The sequence below is a fragment of the Harpegnathos saltator genome, unplaced genomic scaffold (genome assembly GCF_003227715.2).
Source record: "Harpegnathos saltator strain DR-91 unplaced genomic scaffold, Hsal_v8.6 scaffold10, whole genome shotgun sequence".
Taxonomy (NCBI): Eukaryota; Metazoa; Arthropoda; class Insecta; order Hymenoptera; family Formicidae; genus Harpegnathos; species Harpegnathos saltator.
Window position 1 is genome coordinate 1,319,040 of NW_020229873.1, and position 13,085 is coordinate 1,332,124.

Sequence of the window (13,085 nt, forward strand, 5' to 3'; positions counted from 1 at the left end):
GCATCTCGATAACGCTTGATTTGGGTGACATAATCACGACAGAAAGTTACTACCCGAGATATCGGCTGTAGTTTTTTTTTTTTTTTTTAAACAACGTCACGCGAGCTCACATCAACCGAAAGCGGTTATCAGCGTCTCCATATGCAAATCGGCCGCTCGACAGAAATAGTCGAAAACTATATTCCGCGGTCCAGTAAATCACAATTGCGCGATAGCAAGTAAAAAATCACGGCATGTCCTTGATATACGCGGGCGCGGACTGCCATTCGTGGCTAAAGAACGAGAACGGAATTGAGAATCTCAAAACGTGCGACTTGAGCACAATCGATTCTCGGAGTCTTGTAATAAATAAAATATCTGACTTTGTCAAGCCGGCTAAAAGTATCAGGAATACACGGCGCGGATATTGCATGTGATCGCGCAATCAAATGCTAGATCATTACATCATTATTTTCGTTATTTAAAATCGGAATCTCTAACAAGAGATCGGTTAGAACGGTGAAATCGGTGTCAAACATTGCTTGTATGCTTCGGTGTCAACACTGTAATTCACGAGCTCGGGAACTCGAATTAGTTTTCTCGCTCACTCGCTGGCTGGCTGGCAAAACGACGCTGAATCGAAAGCGTCGCGTCGCCCATGAGAGCGAGAAATCTCGGCCCCGATATATTGTTTACTCTCGGCAGCCCATTATTTTGCGCGGCACTCTCGCCGCGCGCTCGTTTTTACAAACGCTCGTCGCTTTTTCTCGTCGCGTCTCTTTCGAATGGTATACCCGTATTGTAGACACAATGTAACGCTCGCCAGAAGGATCCCGACGGGGATCAGCAGAAATATCGCTCTTGTGTCGTTGAACGTGAATCCCGCGTCAATTCCGTCATTCGTCGGACACTGCGCCCTCGCCGGATTCTCGTCCCACCATTTCTTCTCCAATTCCAACGGTATCCCCCGCAACGCGACCTGCGTGATTCTATGCGGCAGAAAGCACGGGGCGCGTGAATGATACAATGATATGGACGTAATGACATTTGTACGCCACATACAATTACAGGTATTGAGCGCACCAAGCGCTCATCTCAAACGCGAGCTACGCGGTGTGATTGGATTTTCTACGCATGAGAGATATAAATCAGAGACAGATTGGAAGTAAATTAGAATCTCACGAATTCAGGATACATACGAATCATCGAGCTTGCTCTTCAACGGCGAGCCCTTTTTCACGGCGAACGCGAACGGCCTCATGCCGAATTCCTCGCCCACTTGCTTGAGATCGCAATTGGTCAGCGCGAGGTATCTGATCTGCGTCGCCTCGCCGATGTAGGCGAATTCGCGGGTACGATTAATCCGTCGCACGCTGTTCACGGCTTCTTCTTTATTGGCGAGTAAGCCCGTTTTTCTCATCGCGTTGTAAATCTTCGTGTACTTATCATCGACCGGATACTCCCATACGGTGAGCTGGCTTCTCTCCCAATCCGACACGCTCTCGTCCAGACTCATTTGTCGCCACAGGCTGCAAACATTCATTTAACAGTTAACAAAAGAAGATCCCAAAGCGCTGGGCCAACATTTCCCAGCAAAAAATTCTCCTGAAAAAATTCTCAAGATCCCAAGCTGGAAACACGTCCCGATGATTCGTTTTTACTTCGTTTAAAGACGATATCGTTTAACGGATTAAACGATCACTGTCGCAATCCGCATCTCAAAGCTATCCAAGAGATTACCATTTAAAGCACTGTTTGCGCGTTTATATGGCGTTGTTCTTAAGCCATTTATAAATTACATCAAATCATTATAATCGCTTTTGCACACCCTCGCACCCAAAGACGCGCGAATACGTCGGACGGCTGTAATCTTCTTTAACGATGAAAGAGCTAACACAGGATTATATTAGCGAATATCCCGGCGAAGTCTTCGCCGTGAAATCGACGAAGCGCCGAGATACACATCGGCGCCAGATTGCGCTCGTAATTGGGCACGTACACGACTCGCTTGATCGCAGGATAATTAATTAATTTCGCTGACGCAACGATTAGTGCTTTTTACGCGACTCGCCGGCATTGTTACGATGTCGACTCGTAATGCAATTCGAGCAGGCCTTTGATGGATATCGCATGGTAATTTGTCAGAGCAGAAAAGCGGTCTGCGCCTCTGTATCCCATTTCACGGCAATTTAAATCGCATATCGCGGAATAACTCAACCAGTCGAACATCTCGTTATACCGGTGAATTGGTTAACGCTAGAACTGTCAAAGCGGCTTAGGTTTGTTTTTCATCAAGTCTGTATTTTTAGCTTTTTTTCAAGTTTCGACAGTTCAGCGATAGAAAACAAACTCTGTGTGTCACTGCTCTTTGTAATGTCCTATAAAATCATTCGATTTTATATATAGCGGTGCGTTTTACACTTTTAATGGACGTTGAATGACACTGAAAGAAGCGAATAAATATTCCTACACTCGTGTAATGTATTTGCGCAAAGATCTGACATTTCAATCGCTTCGGTAGAGACAGATTGCGCGAATCGTCTCGACAGTTTTAGCGTTAACGTGCGCATCGTTATTATTACTTCTTCAGCTCGGCTCGGGAATCAGATGCGGGGATCAGATTCGTACGCCGTAAAATGCCGAGCCTCTTTGATTTTCACAAACGAATAACCGTTTGTTTGATTGCTCCCTCGCTCTGTCCCTCCGGCCGTTCGTTCGCTCGAGCCGTGTAGTTCGGTAATATATTCGTGGCGTATTACTCTGTAACATGTATCAAAGGATACTGTAATAATATCGAGCGCCAGCTGTATTGTGCCGCTTTCAACAATCGCCATTGTCATCTGTTATCGGGATACCTTCGTAATTCTCCGTCGGCAGATTTTGTTCAAACCCGCGGAAAATATCGGCTCGGCTGTGTTTGTAAATTCTACAGTGGCGAACAACGCGTCCTCCTCCCTTCCGCCGTCTCTTCCTCTCACCCTCTCGCCCGCCCGACTATTCCTTTTCTGCTTTTCCTCTCAGGACATATCGATTTTGTCAAGACCTCAGCCGAGATCAGCCGCCTCTTAAACTCGAGAAAACATATTCGCCAGTGTTTACGCCGATTTGCCGGACTCCATAACCTCTACCCCCTTCATTGTCAACGCGAACTTATTGTTGATTCGCGGCTCGCGCAGATCGATCTGATCGTCATTATCGCGAGTTATCGCGCGTGTCCTTTGATAAAAAGGGATCAACAATGGTCTTGCTTACCTGGACAGAAGCTCCTCGTTGTCCTTCAGACTTTCAAAGTACCTATAGGTCGCCGAATCGACAATGGTCGAGTAGTCAACCTGATATTGCCTCCTGAGATTGTCGATCGTCTCGATGTGGCGCTCCAATCGATCCAGAGTTCGATACGCGGCAAGGTTCGCGTTGTAGGCCGCCACGATGACGAAGACGAGCAGCCACCAGACAGCAACGGCCATTTTGCCGGAGAGGCTCTTGGGCATCGCACTAGCCCCCTCGGGGGTGAGCGCCGTCAAGGAAAACCAAAAGCACTCCCGTAAGCTTGCGAACCGCTGATCCGGCTCGTCGGTGTAACTTTCAGCCATATTGCTGTAGCTGTAGGGCGAGAAACGCTCAAACAGCCGTATCAAGATCGACGTGACGAGGAACGTGATGGCGAAGTGCAGCCAGACCTGGAGGTCGAGGATCGTAAGGAACCAGAGGAACACATTGAACTGTTCGCGCCTTCGCATCATGATCGTGAAGCCGTTGTCCTTGTAGAACGGTATGGTATAGTCTACTACCTGTTGCGGGGGGGGAGGGGGAGAAACGAAAACGCTGAGTGTCGAATCAGCACAAAATTCCGTTCGATCTTTGCGTCGAATTTCATCTTCTCACTTCTGGTGCTAGGAAATCACAGTCGTTAACGAGAAATCTTAAGTAGCAGCCGTTAATATTCGGTTATTAGGCGTTCTGCGATTCTCGACCTTGCGTACATGCACGCAAGATTGAAAATCGTGCGACTCGGTTGTAATGTTAAATCAAATTAGCGCGCGGTACAAGCACCTGGCGCCATCTGCCGAAAATCGAAGCGAACTTTTTGGATGACCCAATGGGTCCCTGCAACCGTCTTTTTTCAATGCAGATGGCGAGCTATTCGAACGAGGAAGTTCAGAAACGCGATGCTGCTGAGCGACGGCGACACGAAGGATTTCACGAAGGAGCGGGCAATGAAAACGAAGAAGAAGGAGAAATGACAGAGTGAGTCGCCGACACGTCGAAGTCAGACTGCCGGTCTCCGTCGGTTCCATGGGGTAAGTCGAAATTCAAATTGCGAGCAACAAAGAAACTCCGTCGCGTTCGCGCGCTCGATCGAACGGAATCGTCGGTCGCTCCACGATGTTGATGAGCGTTACATTGGCGATAACGACGTACCTGTCGTCGAAGGTGCGTGATCCAAAGCGCTGCCACGGCGAAGTCCGCGCTGTCGTTCAGCAGATCCGCGATCATGCCGGTCCACTCGCCCGATTCTGTTACATGGCCGAACAATTGATCTGTGGACTCTACGAGATCGTAGTCGAAGCCGGAAATCCGGCTCATCGACTCCAGTAGATCGATACAGTAGCCGTAGAAGCTGCCGCTGCTGCTGTTGTACATGACGAATGGCGAGCTGACGGCCGTTACCACGCGATACCGCGGTCTCGCGGTAATATTCATCTCGTGGGTTGACGAGTCGCTAATTGTCGTCCAGAAACGCTCGCGAGTACGAGGAACTTGCGCGAGGTAGATTCTGAGAAAGAACGACCGAGGCTGTCTCTCGGTTAGTCCTTGGAAGTTCACACGGGCGGAGAAGCTCCGAGCGGTCGTTGATCAGCGACGCGGTTTGGCACGTAGGCGGCCGATATATATATATCTATTGTCAATATATATAATCTAATATATATATATATCTCTCTTTTCGTCTCGATTTAATTACTGCAACTGCCGAAAAAAGCCAGTTCACTCGTTAGATGACAGCGGACTGAAAAAAAGCCGAGGGATAATCCGACCGTGAAAATTTCCCCTTTGTTTTTTTTATATTTTTTTTATTTACAAATTTTTTCATGGGAAACGCGCGAGCGCTTGCGTACACCCGCCGATTTTTCTCTCAGCGGCGCAACAGATTTCATTTCGGGATATTCGAGCGAAATCAACGGATGTATGGCATGGACCAGCGCACACCGCACGTCGGTTTTACCGGGGATTTTCGTATTATCGATGACAACGAGCTTATCGAGTCGTGCGCCTTAATAAATTGCCTAGCGAACAGACCGCATTAATGCGTGCGCAGTAGCAGAGAAGCGCCGCGCGACGTGTCAAAAGTGCGGAATTTATAATAGGACATATGCATACACACGGCGCATAAACGAGCCGATTTTCGAGCGCCGCTTGCGCGAGGTATTAGCGTGATTTATTCGTCATTATTTACGAACAGAGCGAACCGATATGCTGCTTGTTACAACAATGCGCATCGCTGCAGCCGCTGCCGCGACCGCGGCGGGGAACAAAAGTTACACGTTGCGTGCATTTTCGAAACGGATTGGACACTGATCTTTGGATGCATTTTGTTTTCTTCGGATCGCGGCAGATGTCCAATAAAAGAAGTCAACCTCTGGGAATTTTTCAGAAAGTGTCAAGTTCTCTCATCGGATTATCAGCTGGTTTCCAAAGTGCATCCGAAGAAAGTGCAGCAACCGTTTTGAAACTCACAGTGTAAGCAAGTCAGTGGAAGCAAGATTACGTTTCTTTTCTTTCGACGAGTTTTACGACGCAATCCAACTGGGGGATTAATCCTTTAGAAATTCTCAGAAGATAAATTTTCTTATCTGGTACCCCGCACACGTTTTGAAGTTCACCGAGATAAAGCGCCCTTTCTTTTCCATCGACAAGGCGGTACAATCGGCTAATTAAAGTTTACAACATTTTTCTTCGACCACTCCCGCACCGCATTTCGTATCCTGCAGGAGAATTAGTTTTTCCAACAGTTCCCAAGAGAGATTTATTTTCTTATCGGCTACAAGGTACGTTACAAGATTCACCGGGGACAAGTGTCGCAAACTTTAATCAGCCGGCGTACGTACTCACCTATCAGCGTAAAAAGCGGAAAAAGAGGGAATACCGAGCGTAATAAAACGCACCCTCTCTCCCCGTCCCCCGATTCGGCGGTCGGCTTTTCCAGGCACGAATGTTGCCGGTTTCTCGAGATAATAGCCCGTGCTTCGGGACACGCGGAAAATGAAGACTCACTCGCACGTGCCAGAAGGCCTCTCTTCGCCTCACGAGGGTGACTGTGCGACGCGGCTCCACGTCTGTGTGTTTCCATACTGGTTGCCTCGGGGATGACGCCGGCTCGGTGCTCACCTGACCAATCGTACCCCTTCGCCCTTCTTCCTCTTCGGCTATTTTTTCTCTTTTTTTACAAAGTACCTCGATATATCCAGCAATAACGGCCAACAAGATAGACCGCCGCTGCCACGCGCGAGCCGCTCTTGTTGTCTTGCGCTTTCCCCTCTCTCTTTCTTTCTCTCTCTCCTTTTTCTCTTGTTTTTACTTTACCGCCTATCTCCCACCGCGCGAATTGGGCCGCGAGCGTTGCACGTTTGGCATTTCTGACGCGTGCATGTTTCCCGCGCATAACATGCAATTTTACGCGACACGTTTTCACGGAGACGCTTGTTACAGACGCGCGTCAGCACGCGGCCGGCGCGTATCAGCGCGGAACTCGCGATTTTCCTATCGGCGCAGCTCGCGGTAACTTTCGCGCCGCTGATAGTTTCCCGGAACATATACATTCCGTGTATGTCCCGCAACGGGCTCTATCTCGACAGGCGGATCGGGGAACATTTTCTCCGCCACGCGCTGTATCAAAGCAGGCCGAATTGCGATACCGGAGCGAACGCGAAATCACCGTCGAGCGTAACAAAGCACGCCGACTCGCTCGATATTTCCAGATCGGTTTGCCGATCCCGTGTTCTCGAGTCTCGCGTTACCCGATCCTTTCGTTTTTGCGCTATTAAATGATTCCTTTCGATCGTCGCGCGTCACGAGTACGCTGCGCCGCGAAAAGCGTCGCCGTCGTTGTCTTCGTCGTCGTCGCGGGCCGAGTGTTGTACGCGAGAAACAAAAACTGTCTGAAAGTATGGTAAAATCTGGTTCTAGGTCGTAAGGTTGCGAATTCATGCTGATATAACGCGCGCGCGCGCGCGCGCGAATCGTTAAGAAGGCGTATAAGTTAAAAATCTGATTCAACGTAGACGCTAAAGGCTGCGTGGCTGGGCGATATCGCGGCTAATTGCATTAATATCTGGTGGCGGTTGTATATACACGTGACGCGCATACGCTATATATCCGTCATTCCGGCCAATTCAGCGCGGCTTGATATCACGTACGTTGTGCGGCGAACAAGCACCACGTACGCGAAGTCCTGCGTCTCGCAACGACCTCCGGCTAATTCGCGTTCCTCATCCGGCAAAATTAAATCCTTCACCCCGTGCTTACTGTGCGGTGCACGTGCGCGTATGTGTGTGTGTGTGTATGCACCGAGGCGAGTGCAGCGAATTAAAAAAAATTAGCAAGCGACAGAGAGAGAGAGAGAGAGAGAGAGAGATCTCGGGCTTCAACCCTTATCAATTTAGAGCAACAACGTGTCGTGGCAATTGGAACGACAAGCGATCTCTTTTTTCAACGGTGTGTCCTTTTTTGAGCCGACTGTACGTGAATTAATAAGGCGATCCTTTTTCCTCGCCTGCCAGCCCTCGGCCGACCACTCGCGAGCGCGGTTATCTCGCATCGATTTAATTTTCATACGGTGCGCCCGGAGCGCCTCAATTGCGACTCATAAGCATAACTTGCGACGCGAGTGCATTATAATGTGCAATACGGGAGAGGGGGGGTAGCCATTCCGCCTCCTCTATCGAGAGTAGCTGTAATTTAATTCGCTTTTGCAGTCTGCTTCACGCCCGCGTTTCGTTAATCTACGCCAAATCAATTCAATTCAACTTGTTACGCAGTTTTACGCCGGTGCCCTTTGATTTGACGCGGAATCGGAATCGGAATCGATTTTATTCGCTGTGTAATTAAACGAAACCGGAGAATTGCGAATCTCTTAATCACTACCCTGCTGCCGAAGGACGAGCAAGAGGAGGAGGAGGAGGAGGAGGAGGCGGAGGAAGGACGGGGTGGTGTACTCGCGGATCACCACGGGTCGTCTGTGGTTAATTGCGGAGAGTTTCAGTCTTCGAGTCTCTGATTGACGAGCTGTGCGCTCTCTCTCTCTCTCTCTCTCTCTCTCTCTGTCTCTGTCTCTGTCTCTGTCTCTGTCTCTCTCGTGTGCGACGATCGGCGACCGCGGCACGGTTTACGGTGCGCCGTTTATTTTAGAGCGCACTCGAGCGCCCGACGATGGCAGCCATCTATCATCAGCTCGGCGCTTGCTCGCTCGCGGATAGTATTTATGATTATATGAAACTCATCGCGTCGTGGGCACGCACGTTAACGAGAATATCGCGCGCGACAATAACACGCGAGAATATCCATAAACCCGCGGTTCTAACCGGCGAAAATGAGAGAGAGAGAGAGAGCGAGAGAGAGAGAGAGAGAGAGAGAGAGAGAGAGAGAGAGAGAGAGAGAGAGAGAGAGAGAGAGAGAGGACCGAGGTCGTACATGTGCTTTAATATCGAAACCTTTCACGCGAGGTAGTTAATTCAGATTTAGGACTGAAAATTTCTGATAAGCGATGCGATAAAGAGCAGCCTGCGAATATATCGGGAATATTCGATATCAGCGGCACAATTGACGCGACTCGAAGTTCCGGACACTTCATAATCCGCGCGATTTCAGCTGGAAGCTCTCCCTCTCTCTCTTTCTCTCTTTCTCTCTCTCTCTCTCTCTCTCTCTCTCTCTCTCTCTCTCTCTCTCTCTCTCTCTCTGTCCCTCTGGTAATTCGTGGCTCGACCATTATCAGAAGAGGATGTCGTTATACGCGTCGCTGCGCAGCGCTTCCCTTCTCCATTAGAGCGGGAGAGCTACTTTATATCGCGATCGAATAATTCACATGGGAAAATCATGTTTCATTTTTCGATTATATCTCCCGTCTCCCGTGTCTCCCTCCGTTGAATGGATGAAGGATGATCCTCATGGGTGGAACGGCCCGGTCGCGTGACGAAATCACCTTGTGCGATTGCACCTTCGCAAGAGAGCTTTTAACGACAGCGCGACAGCCCGATGGCCTTGCAGACAATTTTCCGCGCATTTAAGAAGCTCACGCTTACCGCAATTATAAGAAATGAAAGCCGCGATTCGTACAAAGGCGAAATGAAGTCCGTGAGACGCGCGATCTTTCGCGCTTTTATTCCAGATTCAGAGAATGATCGTGATAATTTCCACGACATTTTGCGCCTCTCTCTCTCTCTCTCTCTCTCTCTCTCTCTCTCTTCCTCTCGCTCGCGAATCTTGGTCGTTCCTGTAACGAATAAGCGGACGGTCATTAAGGCCATTAAATTGCCGGAGCGATTACGTAATCGATAGCGGTCGGTGTTCATTTGCGTCTGAGGTGTCTTTGAGGCAGCGCGGCGCAACGCGTTCACCGGTGACAAAATCGGTTTGTCGAATGTACAGTCAGTAGCAGAAAGCTCTCGACAATTGTCCTTTCCGCTGATTTTCGCAACGCGTTGGAGCATTCATTTTCTACCTATTTTTCCTCATTTTTTACCATTCTCGCGATGCATTCGCGTTCAGTGAGAGAGAATTTTTTCTCTTGGCTATCGCGGAGCTTTGCTTATATGCGCTTTGAGAAGAAAGTTCTACGAGCCAAATAGAATTCCGCGATCCTTCTTGCCAGCGATCATGTACGAAACAACAATGTTGAAACGCACAAGACGCGCGCGCATGATTTGTTGATGATTGTTCACCGCCGAGGGAGGGAAGCCAGTTGAGGAAGTCGGGATATCAAAAAGCGCGTCGTTCGAACGGAGAAAACGCTCGGGTTAACATCGATTCGCATGCCGGGCTCGCGTGTTCGCGGCTCCTGGAAATGGACGTTTCACGAGGACATTAATGCCCCGCGCGGGCACGTGTGTATGTGTGCGCGTGTACATCGTCGAGAACCATCGCGAGAAGCGTGCGCGAGGGGGCATGCCTTATTTAATTGCAAAATTCTTCACGGATTCTCACATAAGCCGATGCAAGAGCGACGTCGGCCGCCGTCAAAGGCGCGCGCGATGCACATCTGCCCTCCGTTTGCTCGAGCCGACTTGAAATTATTAGCAATGCGATAAGAACGCAAGCCGACGCGACGCGTCAGCATCAGCGGACTCGTTCATGCATATGGAAATGACCGCGTACGTGTACGTACATGTGAAAACTACACATTGAGCGAATGAACAACCGACGACTGAACACGACGCGCGCGGATGTTCGTCGCGCGTTCGCGCTCGTCGTTCGTTCATTTCTTCTAGACTTTGCGAAATGAGAGGAAACGGATGACACGAGCCAGACACGAGTGCGAATGTTGGGCAACAGTCGCTCGTTGCTAGTCCGCTCGGTGCGTATCCAGTTAGACACGAAAATTCGCGGATGCGATCGGATTTAGATTGCCGAATTATACGAACGCGCACACCACGTTTACGCATCCTGCGCGCACCGGCTGGGTTTACCGTACACTTCGCACGTGTTCGTGATGTTTGAGTCTCTTCAATATTACATGCCGAGTGATACATCGCAATTCATACGCGTTCACCCGGATGCGCCGCGCCGCGCCGCACCGCGCACGGCGCCTTACGGGAATTTACGGTTACGGTACGTCCGGCGCTCCACTGTGCCAGTATCGAGCCATTTTTTCCGGCCGGTTGAAAATATCGACATCCCGTAACGGGGAGGAACGGTCCGCGGAGGAATTATCGGACTCCATGGGAGAGGCTCTTCGCGAAGAGAAGTGTCGCTTAGGCGGCCGCACGTCGCCGTGAGGGCCGAAATTGATTCGCGACCCCGGTCGTCCGTTCAAATAATCCGGATTTCTGTGTTCCGATATATTACTGTGATCAAAAAATATCCGAACTTTATTCTTTAAAAATCGCGGGTAAACTGTAAATCAAATCCGCTTGCTTTCTTAAGTTGGTACACATGTCCTCCACATTTGGTGAAGAAATCATGGCGTTCCTTCGAGCCGTTTGAAAGTGGCAGTTGTTTATGTCAGTTGTTATGCACGGCGATTTTTACGATGTCGAAAAATATGGAGCAAAGAATTTGTTTGAAATTTTGTGTCGCGAACGAAATTTCGTTCACAAACGCATTCAAAATGTTGCAAGAAGCTTATGGCGATGATTGTTTATCGAAAACAAGTACGTTTGAGTGGTTTAAGAAGTTTCAAGAAGGACGAGAATCCGTTGAAGACGACCCACGCTCTGGAAGACCATCGACATCAACGGATGATGCTCACATTGAGAAAGTGAAAGAATTGGTGCTCCAAAATCGTCGATTGACTGTGCGAGAGATAGCAGATAAAGTTGGAATATCATTTGGATCGTGCCAGTACACAATCCGTAAGAAACGATCGGAATTGTGGGAAAACAACTAGTGGATTTTGCATCACGACAACGCACCATCGCATACCTCGACACTTGCGCGTGAATTTCTGATAAAAAACTCAACGAATGTCGCTCCGCAAGCACCGTATTCATCAGATATGGCACCCTGCGACTTTTTCCTATTCCCCCTACTGAAAAAAACCACTTCGCGCACAGCGTTTCGAATCGATCGAGGACATGAAAGAAAAATCGCTGCATGAATTGAAGGCCATACCGCGTGATGATATTTCCAGGACTGGATCAAACGCTGGCATATATGCATTGCAAGCAATGGGGACTACTTTGAAGAAGACTATAAGAATTTTCATGATTGAATTGTAATTTTGATTTTTAAAAATAAAGTTCGAATACTTTTTGATCACAGTAGCTTTTTGATCACAAACGTAGCCGGTAGCCGGCAAAATTCTGGCAGTCGTCGACAATATTTAATAAAATCCAGCGCGGATTTTATTAAATATTGACGCATACATGGGGATTGGGGATAAACAAATAAATAATAATAAATAATTAACGTCCGTGTATATACATCTCAATACTTGACCAAATCTTCGCAAGAGTGTCGAGAAAATTGATAAAAAGTGTTGCTTCTAGTACTTTGCGCTTCTCTCAGCCCAATCATGATAACGATTGACAAACGCGCAAAGGCCGCAGACAGTCGACGTTGTTGACGCGAACGAAGCTGTTCATCGTGTCAAAAGGTCGCTCTTTGTCGCGCGAATCCGCTTTTGCTCGAGCCGGACAACGAGCACGCGGATGCAAATTAAATTTTTCCGGATACGGCAACGGCTGTCCTCACGAGAGGCAAAAGAAAGGGAGGAAAAAACGGTCGTCTATTACGTCGCGATGGTGGCTGTTATTTTAGTACGTGGATTACGAGAATTTTACTGTGTGCGCGCGCGTATATGCGCGCTTAGCACGAAACACTTGGCGCTTGTAACAATGCAATTGCGAGACACGGCGCAGACGACGATTTGCTGGCGTTTTTAGCGTCGCGTGCAATGCGTCGTGCAAAATGCACTTCGCATTGTGCAGCTCGCCGTGAAAGCAGGAAAAATAGCGACAGGCGAAAAAAAGATGGGAAAGAAAGACGAATGTCAGCGAATCGCTCGCTTTCAGATTCGCGTTACACGCGAATACATTAAGCTCCGCGCGACGGAGCCGCGCTTCATTTCTCGCGCGCGTATTTCGCGTTGTTTCGACGACTCGCGTTAATAAAGCGCGATAATAAATAAAACGAGACTCCAGATGGAGAAACCACACGCCGGCCGAGAGTACGGCCGGAATATTCGCAAATTAACAATAAATTACACAGCAGATATATTCCTTTTTGTGTGTGTGTGTGTATATATATATATTTTTTTTTCTGTTTCTCTCTTTCTATCCGATCGCACACAGGCAGGCGCACAAAATTCCGGGTAAATCTCACGATGATTATCGCAATCGCAAAATCGACAATATCATGCAACATATCTGTTTGCTCCAATGTTTCGTTATCAT

General features: G+C 48.7%; 1 protein-coding gene across 2 annotated transcripts; it reads right to left on the reverse strand.

Moving 5' to 3' along the window:
- Positions 1-63: 63 nt before the first annotated feature.
- LOC105190173 (ionotropic receptor 25a) lies at positions 64-8,588 on the reverse strand. Of its 2 annotated transcripts, XM_025297599.1 has the most exons (5): positions 6,091-8,588; positions 4,402-4,756; positions 3,232-3,770; positions 1,179-1,508; positions 64-968 (listed from the first exon to the last, which is right to left on the reverse strand). In XM_025297599.1, exons 2-5 carry the CDS (start codon positions 4,681-4,683, stop codon positions 689-691), a joined length of 1,431 nt encoding a protein of 476 aa, XP_025153384.1. In that variant the 5' UTR covers positions 4,684-4,756; positions 6,091-8,588; the 3' UTR covers positions 64-688. The 2 variants fall into 2 exon arrangements, with proteins under 2 accessions (XP_025153384.1, XP_011151040.2); XM_011152738.3 differs by lacking the exon at positions 6,091-8,588 and having other exon boundaries at positions 4,402-4,911.
- Positions 8,589-13,085: the final 4,497 nt, after the last annotated feature.